The following is a 9423-nucleotide window of genomic DNA, read 5'->3' as shown; positions in this document are numbered from 1 at the left end:
AACAGAGCTGCGTGGTAGCTGTTAAAATTTAAATGAATGTCACACTCATAGGTGTTTAATTAAATTTAGCTAGATTTTATTTACAAATTCATAAAAAAGAAATGCAAGATAATTTTTTTTTAATTTAATGTTTTTAAGAATCTAGTATTGCCGAAGTTCTGTTAAAAATAGCTGCTCGCTGTTAACAACAGGTTAGAAAAATGTTCAATTATGCCGCTTTACAGTAAACACCACTGTTAAACTCTTGTTATATTGTTGATAATTTTGGAAGAGAGGTAGCAACCGCGTTTATTCTTATCTACTAAATTCGAGCGGCTAGCAAAACATTGAAGTACTAACTTAAATCATTTTGCTGGGATTGTCGTCGCTTTAGCTGTCGCCACAATTAGTGCGAGTCGGCCTGTCAATTATCATTCAACTCGGAGCTCTCAGTTTAAATTGTGCTGACGTGGTTTAAACAGTTGAACAGTAATAATTAGAAATAAATTGTAAATTGTAAATAGTTATAAATTATGAATACAATGAGTGACTTAATATTATGCTGCTTTCTGTTGCTAGCCGTTGCTCAAGTGCACAGCTACAGCTTTACATCAAAAGAAGTTAAATGCCATGGTAAGTGAGGCGAACGAGACAAGACAACCTGTTGGCAATTGCTAACCGATTTCCCTCAGTGTGCAAGGCAACGGTGCAGGAGCTTGAGGATGCCATAGCGAAAGAGGATGCCAACAAGATGGTAGACGTAAGCGGCTTTCGACTGGATGCCCAAGGCAATTCCATTAGCAAACGCGTGCGCTACATTAAATCAGAAATGTTTCTAACGGAGCTAATGGAAAAGATCTGTGAGTAGCCCCTATGATATACATATGTATAGATATCATAATCACCATCTCCATTTTCAGGTGACAAGATGGATGACTATCTAAAGGCCACCTATAAGAGCAATGGCAAATTTGCGCTACTCAAAATGATAGTCAACGGCCAAATGAATCCAGAATCGTCGCTTGTTGATTTTGTACAGGATGGTGATCTAAACAAAAGTCTGGGCCACTTTTGTCTAGAGGTGCTCGATGACAATGAAGAGGCATTTCTGAAAGCCTTCCAAGCGGAAGAGCTGGGCAACGATTTGGATATCAAAATCTGCTCGACTCAGGCCAAATATTGTGACGATGCGCCTGTGCAGGAGGAATACGATTTTGGTGGCAGAGAAGAATTGTGAGCAATAACCGACTCAGTGAATAATTAACGAATTTCTATGATCATCATGTCACCTGTAACAGGTGATCTATTTTGAACTTTATCGACAATAACTGAATTTAGAATTATGTCTAAATTATATTTGTCCAATTGAAACGAAATAAAATGTTAGATGTGCAATTCCATTTTTATTTATAATACGCATGTGTTAAGGAGTAACTGTTTTTTTTTTTTTTTTGTAGTTTCAAATAAACCGCTAATTCTTTTGAAGGAACACCGAACATAATTATTTCATAATGTCTAGAGTCTATTCAGAGCTGTAGAATTTAAAATATTAATAAACTATTAACAATATTTATTGAATGCTCAGCTTACGGCTCAGTTGTGACATTGCGCAGCATTTGATGACGAACAACCAGCCATGGAGCACCAAACCCAAGAATGCCCAAAATTAACCAAGATATAGTTAAACGCACTGGATTCTCAAGTGCCCGGCGAAAAGGCAGATTCTATTGCAATAGGAGGAGGCTCAGTTGCAGATCGTATATATAGATATACATATACTAGCTTACCAAGCCTGGAACGCCACCGGGATATCCGGACATTTGGCGAGTGAGAGGCGCATATAATTTGCGTACCTCAGCGCGTAGAGCAAACATATTTATGAGTCGAAAAATAAACTTTTTAGAAATAAATTCTGATATTTTAGAAATTATACTGATGCGATACGTTCAACACGAAATGTGAATAATGTCTGTCAACTATGAATTCAAATGTATACTAGCAGTATCGCTGCCTTAAACAAAGCCTACTTATATTTATATTTATACTTAAGGGAAAACATCCAACACTATTGTGTTTCAGGTTTGGGTAACTTTATTACGGTTTAAACTTTTGACTTAAAGGTAAAAACTGCAACACATTGACCGACATGTGGCGGCTACAACAAACAACAACGTAATCTGCAAAAACAATGCACAACGATTAAAAAATATTCAAACAAATTAAATTGGAATGTAAATAAAAACTAACCTTACACGTTTTTATTTTATGCAGATCGTTGTTTTTGTTGTGGCTGCGGCTGTCGGGGCTGCGGATGCCACTTACTTCTTCAACAGCTGATGACGAACGATCAGGAAGGGCGCACCAAAGCCCAACACGCAGCCGACGGTGAACAAAGCTGTGATCCTATACTTGTTCTGCAGGCTGAAGGGCAGGTTCTATAATTGAAATATTCATATGCAATGTGATAGCATTTGATTTTCCTTAAGGATTACGTTTGTGCAAGTTATGTAACAAGACGAATACGCCATTCGATCAATAGCTGCTTACCTCACCGGGAATACCACCATGGCCGCCATAGCGCACCATCGATTGGGAGAAGTTACGTGCAATTACACTGCTGCGGCCCAACATGTTGATTAATTTGTTTTAAGTTTTCACTAGATGTGTATTGCAAGCGCAGAATTTGTTGGTCTGCTGGGAAAAAGTGTGTACACAACTAGAGAATATCTACATGCGATAGCTAGACCAACTGCCGCTATCGATATATCGAACTCCAACTGTTGGTGGGCTGCACTCAGATACTTATCGATAAGCACCTCTGGCTAAATATCCATATCGAAGGCGCCAAATTTCAAGTGTGTGTTTTTTTGATTTGATATCTCAATGTTTTATTTTCTCCATTCAAAAACTTATTACTAAACAGCTAAACAGCACCAACTAAAGCTAAACAACTTATAGGCATACAAAAAGTAACAATCGGTCTTGGTTTTGGTCTCCAGCACTTAACTAAACTTAATGTGAAACTGAGTTTAGCTGGCGAAGAAACATCTATAGAGCATATATAGGATGCCAAAGAGCCACATGCACTTGAACAGCTTGTCCACAAACCACATGCTGAAAGCAAAGTTAAAAATTATAAATGACGCTCATAATAAAATTTGATAAATTACATTTTCATATGTCGCTTGGCCGCGGGTATCGATTCATCCGATTCTTTCAGTATTAAGCGACGAGCACAGAGAACGCAATTGGTGAAATAGTCTATCAAATCCAGATCAATCTTCTCAATGACGTATGTTTTGCGTTCCTTATTATTCATTAACTTTCGTAATTTTACTGCTTCTGAATTATCAAAGCTCCAAACGTTGTTCGCATAGTACTCAAACACTTCAAACCCCTTTGTAATGCGATTCTGGACCCGACAGAGACTAGGGATTCAATAAAATGAAATTTTAATTAGCCTAGCTATACTTGATATTGTCCACTTACACAGGCGGATATCGGAAAAGCAAGAGCAACGCATCCACAAACAGAGCTGGCAGCCATTGGAAGAGAATCATGCAGATGTAATGAATGTAGTAGTTCGACTTCATGGAGCCACCTGGATACCAAGCCACGCCATTCAACGGCACCTTGTTCTCGATAACCCAACGACCCAGCTCAATAATCTCTGCCCAGGAGACTTTAATGTCATTCGAGGAGGTCATGTGGGCAACACGATTCGTGTGATCCGTGCCGGCCGTAATGTTGCGCCAACTGGCAACCAAAATGCCATTGACAGCCACATCGACGGGCAAGAAGTCACCATAGCCAGAGGAGTTGCAGTACATGGTGCGTATGACACCTTTGCCGGCGCCAATCAGTAGTCCCGTGGGTCCGTTGATATTGTCGGTCCAACCAGGAATGGGCTCCTTCCAAATGGGTATGACAATCGATGGACGTAAAATAACAGCTGGCAATTCGCTGAATTTCTCCACAACCAAGGCCTCGGCCAGGGACTTGGTATACGCATAAGTGTTGGGTATATCACCCAAAATCTTACGCTCGATGAGCGACACCTCCTCGTCGGTTAGCCACTCGCACGCCTGAATCACTTGGTGAGGATTCGCCGGCGGATCATACGGCTTCTCATACAAAGTCTTCACATGCAAATGACAATAGGCCGTCGAGCAGTAGGCAAAGAAATCCAAATGCTTCAGAGTGCCAGCCAGCTCCAGCATGTACTTGGTGCCACGGGTATTCATGAAGACGGCATTGCGCAAGGGCTCATCGAAGCTGAGATGGAATAGGAAGGAGAGCAGTTAAGAAAAGGTCTGCAGGGGGAATATATCCATATGCCTACCGCACCGTAGCTGCGCAGTGATACACAATGGACACTTCGTTGCGCAGCGTTTCCAAATCCTTCTCAGAGATGCCCAGGCCGGGCAGCATCACATCTCCGGCTATGGCCACCACCTGGTTCAAGATGTGCTGTTCGCCGCGCATCTGCTTCACCTGGTCGAAAAGCTGGCCAATTGATAGGGTTGCATTAGCCTCGCATCCAGTTTCATTAATTCAGATTCATTAGTCATTTTGCCTTACCACATTCTGGAATATATCCTTAATGCGCTCCTGCGAATCCTTGCCCTTCTTGGGACGAATGAGCAAGTAAATGCGCTTTAGCCCACCACACGAGCTGCAAAAATTAATAACGCATAATCTCCGTTTATTGAGAATTATTGAGGTCACGTGTGCCGGCTGTGGCTGTTGCTACGGCAGCTGTTAGCCAACGCAGCCAACCAGCTAACCCACCCGCCCACTTTTAGCCAAATTTAATTTATTAGACATGCTGCTTATTATGCAACGGCTAGTTTTTTATTCTAGGTTAAAGCACGCAGCTTTTATAGTCTAAACCTAGCCTAAGATACGAGCTATATTAACTTGCAGTTTATATCATTTGTATACCCTAACTGTGGGCATATTGTTTTTGTTGTGCAATGTGGAAAACATGTTGATTAACTGATAATACAGAAGAAAAGTTACACAAATGAAATATACATTCAAAGTTTCGGCAAATGGCACTTAGTATAAACCCAAATGAATATCTAGAATATTAGAAGTTTTCTAGAGTATTTCAGCATCGGTGCCATGCAGAAGTGTTTTATGTTTTAACTCACTACAGGTTTTTTTTAATTTTTATTTTTTAATGTCTTTAGATCATAAGCGTTTAGTCGACTTGAATATTGGCATCAATCGGTGATTGAACTAATCGATCATAAATTGTGTTTATCTAGCTGACTTACGAAACTTAGCAATGCTACCTTGAAAACGTTTTTCCGTTTTACAATTTTTATCTTTCAATAGATCTTAATAACCAAACATGCATTGCATATTTTAACTATATTCACCTCTCATGGTGCATTGATCGATTTTATGGCAACGATCGGTATCAGAGTATTTAAGTCTTTGGTACTTAAACTCACATGTTTTTCCCTAGAAATTTTAAGTTTTTGTGTGTATTAGATCATATTTATTTGCTAGACTTTGCTTTGTGCTCAACTAAAGGTAAATGTGAATCCCAAGACTCAGGTCAAGCAGGTGTGTCTATTAAAGTTTATATACATATACAAATAAATAAACTGAGACATATTTTCGTTAGCTCCCCGTTGTACTCACCGCAATAGCTTCTCCACCAGCACCTTGCCCAGAAAGCCCGTGCCGCCCGTAATGAACAGACTGCGTCCTTTGAAGCTCTCGGCCACGCGATCGACCTCGTTCTCGTCGACATGTCCGATCGTCAGGGTGCCCTCCTTCTCGAAATTAAACTTAGGTTTTGTCGACATTTTATCGCTAGAGCTACGAACAAGAATTGGTTAGAATTATAATTAATGTCCTCGTCGTGGCGTAAATGGCGTTAACCAAGTGCACTATAATTATTGTTGATCTTGGCTGAGCGATCAACTGGTTTTCACAGATCGAGTGGCTTATAAGCCAACTGCCCTCAATGCTAACTGCCAAGTGGTCGGCGACCAATTCGTCGATTGTCAACATGGCGACATGCTTCATGAGCAACTCAACGAACCACCAAGTCCAACTGGCCACATATTTAACACTCGACGCGCATGCTGCGTATACGCCATGCGGCACATGTGGGCCAATTAGCCGAGGCAGCTGTGGCGCAAAGCGCTCAGCCTGGCTGCCAATGATAGTGAGCTTGTAAAGTCAGTCGAGCGATTCCGCTAACGCCAAACTGGGCGTCGACTTTGTAACTGGACTGTGCGCATGTCCTTCAAAATCTAACGAAACCTGTTGGGCTATGAAAAGAAACTTCAACTTCATAATGCCAAAAAGCAATTGTAAAACAAAAAAAAACAAAAATAAAAAAAAAAACAAAAAAAAATATATATATAATGAGCTTTTACATAATTTATAAGAGCTGACATTAAAGATTCGTTTAGCTGTTGTTTTACGATCGCTTGATTTTAAAGATTTCAAATGAAAAGAGTGTTAATAGCTTTAGCATTGGCCGACAAGAATGGCTAAGACGTCGGGCCAAGATCACAGCAATTAGACATGTTACGTTCGCTGCGAGAAGAATGCAGCTCCAAAATAAAAGACTTAGGCAACGAACGTGTTTTGGAAAGTGATTTAATAGGCCCTTAGAGCATTAACAGCTGTTGCTGCTGCTGCCACTGCTGTTGGCCAACTGTTACACATCTCAGGCTAGGCTTTCGCTTAGCCCAGTTAACCTTTTAGCTGTAGGGTCTCTGATGCCAAGCCGATAAACAACAGCAAACGCGATCGAAATTACTTTTTAAAGGCAATAGGGGGAAAAACTGCAGATGAAATAGAAAAGTATATATATACATACATATATATATATATATACATATATATACATATATAGGTCGGCTACATTTCGCCAACGATCACAACAACAACAACAACACATTTATGTAAACGTGACGGGTCAGTCAAAGCTAAGAGGTTCAGAGCGCCTCGTTGACGTGCAACCAAATCTCTGGCGTCTTATATATGATCTGCACTCTTACATACATATATGTATATAAACAGATAAATGCATACACATATAGTATCTCTATACGTGTCGACTGACATTCCGAAGCGATTTACATTGCAATTGTAGCTGTTAGCATGGGCTCTCTTGGCATTGTTGCCGCTGCTTTGATTGCCGTTGAGAGGCTGCGCGTCGTCGTCGTCGTCGACGTCGACGTTGTCAGATGTGCATGCACACGATTTCCCAGATAAAACACAAATAAACAATATATAAGTGCTTGCAGCGAATCGTTTACAGACTCTGCCACTTGATGCTCTTCAAATCGAGATTCGATGAGAATTGCAATACAATAAATTAAATTAGGCCTGATTTAAAGTAAGAGAAATAACAATGAAAAGAGCTGAGCTTGTCGAATCGTAATAAATGAGCGGTTTATTAGCAGGAGATTAAAGAGATTACTACATAAATTAAATGTGACTAGACATTATTTCTATGCGAATGCTTTTAATAAACAAAGCAGGAAGTTAATCAAATTTATGTGAATATTTCAGTGAATTTTTTAATTAAATAAATAAATTGTATATATTAAAAAAATATATATTATTTATTAAATATTATTGTATAGTTTTTTAAGTTTTTTTTTATTTGTTATTTTTTTTAATTTTTTTTTTTTAAATTTATTACATATTTATATTATTTATATTCATCAATTTGATCATTTTTTTATTATAAGTTTCTTATTTGTTTATAGTGATAAATTTTTAATAAAATATTATTTTTAAATTTGTTATATAGGTAGGATCTGTTTTAGATGTTGTTTATTTATAAATCTATCAAAATCTATATCAATTTTATTGACAAGAAAAACCACTTTTGCGGTATTGTTTACGAATTGATTGAATAGATTCAGAAAACTGAAACGAAGGCCAAGTTGAGTTACTGATTGTTATATTAATATGATTCGGAAGAGACTGAAAGATATCGAAATCTATTGAGCAAGGCTTGCAGTATTAGGATAGAGACTATTTAATTTTAAAGTATTTTTGTCACGGAGTAGAATTGTTAGCCTTCAATTAATTGTTACTGAAAAAAGCTACTATATTATAAGCAATTCCAGTTTTAATTATACAGTACATATAATAAGTAATAAGTAAACAAAGCTTAAATTTTTATTGTCTAAACAGCTTCTGTTATAGAGTATAACAAAAGGCCCATGGCTAAGCTAGCCCCAACTGGAGTTGGTGAGAAAACCCCACCTGGTGTCATGGAGCACATGGGAATGCGACAGGTTAAGTATAGTTTTTGCCAAAAATAAAATAAGACGCCGACGCTGCTAACTTGTTCAATTGCAATTTTTTTGGTTATTTGGCCAAGAGTTGGGCAACCAGTTTGAGCCAAGCCAAAGATGTCAATGCAAAAAGGAAAAGCAATTAATATAAAAAATGCCGGGAATGTACTTAGATCTTATAAGCACTTGATATTAAATGAGTCAATTAAAGAACAGCAGGATGAAACACAACACTTTAAAATATTACAAGAATTGTTAACTGTTAATTTATAATTTGATATTTTTTTTTAGCACAAACTGCTTCACACATAAATTAAGCACACCTTTTTTCAATAATCCAAAATTCACTCAAAAGACAGTTATGTACTATAACACTTCCTAAGTATTAAGTTTTATGTTTATCAGGATATATTTAGAATGTCCAAGCGATCTGCATTCGCATAGTCGTACGCGCGCTCTGAATGCCAAACACCAACTGAACAAACTCGGCTTGACAATTAGGAAAAGAGCCTCGATCAAAAATATACGACAAAAAAAAAAAAAACAGCCAAATAGAAAACGACTAAGTGAATACGATGAGAAAAAGACTAAGCTATATAACGCCTTGTACATGTATTGCTTAGTTTATAACACACGGACACAGAAATCGCCCAAAAACTAGCTGAGTGCACACGCACACAATCACACACACACTCACTGAGCGCCACACACAGAGAGAGAGAGAGAGGCTCACGAGTATGCAAAAGACGTTGCAGTGGACGTCGCGGTCGCCGTTGGCGTTGGCGTCGCTGCTTAGCGGCTAAGCTTGGCTTCTCCCGGTCAGAGGTTCATGCAAGCAGATTTCTCAGCTTTGTTTTTGTTTACATTCGATAATTGGCTGCGCCCGCTCAAAGTAAACGATCAGTCGTGCGGCTGCTGCGCCCGCTGCCACTGCTGCTACAGCTGCTGCTCGGCAAAAGCTTCTTTCAATAAAGAGCAACAGCTACCGTTGGTCATTGCTCAATAACTGTATTTGTTGTCGCCTCTGCTGTTTGCTCTCAGCTGTTGTTGCTGCTTTAGCTGTTCCCTGCTGATTTCCCATGCAGTCTAGAACGTGATGCAACTGCAGCCGTCGTCGGATTCGTTTGTCCGTTTTGAATTTATGTTTATAGCACACTCA

General features: G+C 39.0%; 4 protein-coding genes across 6 annotated transcripts; 1 reads left to right on the top strand and 3 right to left on the bottom strand.

Annotated features, from left to right (window-relative positions):
• The first annotated feature begins 217 nt into the window (after window positions 1-217).
• sel (canopy family protein seele) lies at window positions 218-1374 on the top strand. Its single transcript, XM_018009923.2, has 3 exons — window positions 218-612; window positions 672-839; window positions 900-1374. Exons 1-3 carry the CDS (start codon window positions 513-515, stop codon window positions 1214-1216), a joined length of 585 nt encoding a protein of 194 aa, XP_017865412.1. The 5' UTR covers window positions 218-512; the 3' UTR covers window positions 1217-1374.
• On the bottom strand, window positions 1363-1911 carry COX7CL (Cytochrome c oxidase subunit 7C-like). The gene is made up of 3 exons (XM_018009928.2): window positions 1767-1911; window positions 1570-1703; window positions 1363-1511 (listed from the first exon to the last, which is right to left on the bottom strand). Exons 1-3 carry the CDS (start codon window positions 1851-1853, stop codon window positions 1502-1504), a joined length of 231 nt encoding a protein of 76 aa, XP_017865417.1. The 5' UTR covers window positions 1854-1911; the 3' UTR covers window positions 1363-1501.
• A 136-nt stretch (window positions 1912-2047) lies between these two features.
• COX7C (Cytochrome c oxidase subunit 7C) lies at window positions 2048-2717 on the bottom strand. Of its 2 annotated transcripts, none has more exons than XM_089471541.1 (3): window positions 2527-2717; window positions 2232-2414; window positions 2048-2156 (listed from the first exon to the last, which is right to left on the bottom strand). In XM_089471541.1, the coding sequence occupies exons 1-2, from the start codon at window positions 2608-2610 to the stop codon at window positions 2298-2300; spliced, it is 201 nt and encodes a 66-aa protein (XP_089327667.1). In that variant the 5' UTR covers window positions 2611-2717; the 3' UTR covers window positions 2048-2156; window positions 2232-2297. The 2 variants fall into 2 exon arrangements, with proteins under 2 accessions (XP_089327667.1, XP_017865419.1); XM_018009930.2 differs by having other exon boundaries at window positions 2227-2414; window positions 2527-2716.
• Window positions 2718-2841: 124 nt separating this feature from the next.
• Window positions 2842-8758, bottom strand: LOC108615432 (putative fatty acyl-CoA reductase CG5065). 2 transcript variants are annotated; one of them, XM_018009916.2, is made up of 7 exons: window positions 8588-8758; window positions 5635-5814; window positions 4561-4654; window positions 4322-4485; window positions 3469-4254; window positions 3150-3407; window positions 2842-3093 (listed from the first exon to the last, which is right to left on the bottom strand). In XM_018009916.2, the coding sequence occupies exons 2-7, from the start codon at window positions 5799-5801 to the stop codon at window positions 3009-3011; spliced, it is 1554 nt and encodes a 517-aa protein (XP_017865405.1). In that variant the 5' UTR covers window positions 5802-5814; window positions 8588-8758; the 3' UTR covers window positions 2842-3008. The 2 variants fall into 2 exon arrangements, with proteins under 2 accessions (XP_017865405.1, XP_089327665.1); XM_089471539.1 differs by lacking the exon at window positions 8588-8758 and adding an exon at window positions 6590-6678.
• Between the last annotated feature and the right edge of the window lie 665 nt (window positions 8759-9423).

Source organism: Drosophila arizonae, chromosome 5 (genome assembly GCF_054131065.1).
Source record: "Drosophila arizonae isolate 15081-1271.41 chromosome 5, UAZ_ARI_1.0, whole genome shotgun sequence".
NCBI classification, from domain to species: Eukaryota; Metazoa; Arthropoda; class Insecta; order Diptera; family Drosophilidae; genus Drosophila; species Drosophila arizonae.
This window is presented reverse-complemented; position numbering and strand designations above follow the sequence as displayed.

Coding starts and splice junctions, on each gene's coding strand:
- COX7C (XM_089471541.1), bottom strand. CDS start 2,610: ATGTTGGGCCGCAGCAGTGTAATTGCACGTAACTTCTCCCAATCGATG. Junction 2,415..2,526: donor ATGGTGGTATTCCCGGTGAG/GTAAGCAGCTAT, acceptor TTTCAATTATAG/AACCTGCCCTTCAGCCTGCA.
- COX7CL (XM_018009928.2), bottom strand. CDS start 1,853: ATGTTTGCTCTACGCGCTGAGGTACGCAAATTATATGCGCCTCTCACT. Junction 1,704..1,766: donor CCGGTGGCGTTCCAGGCTTG/GTAAGCTAGTAT, acceptor CTATTGCAATAG/AATCTGCCTTTTCGCCGGGC.
- sel (XM_018009923.2), top strand. CDS start 513: ATGAATACAATGAGTGACTTAATATTATGCTGCTTTCTGTTGCTAGCC. Junction 613..671: donor AAAAGAAGTTAAATGCCATG/GTAAGTGAGGCG, acceptor GATTTCCCTCAG/TGTGCAAGGCAACGGTGCAG. Junction 840..899: donor GGAGCTAATGGAAAAGATCT/GTGAGTAGCCCC, acceptor CTCCATTTTCAG/GTGACAAGATGGATGACTAT.
- LOC108615432 (XM_018009916.2), bottom strand. CDS start 5,801: ATGTCGACAAAACCTAAGTTTAATTTCGAGAAGGAGGGCACCCTGACG. Junction 4,655..5,634: donor CTGGTGGAGAAGCTATTGCG/GTGAGTACAACG, acceptor TAATTTTTGCAG/CTCGTGTGGTGGGCTAAAGC. Junction 4,486..4,560: donor AGGATATATTCCAGAATGTG/GTAAGGCAAAAT, acceptor TCAATTGGCCAG/CTTTTCGACCAGGTGAAGCA.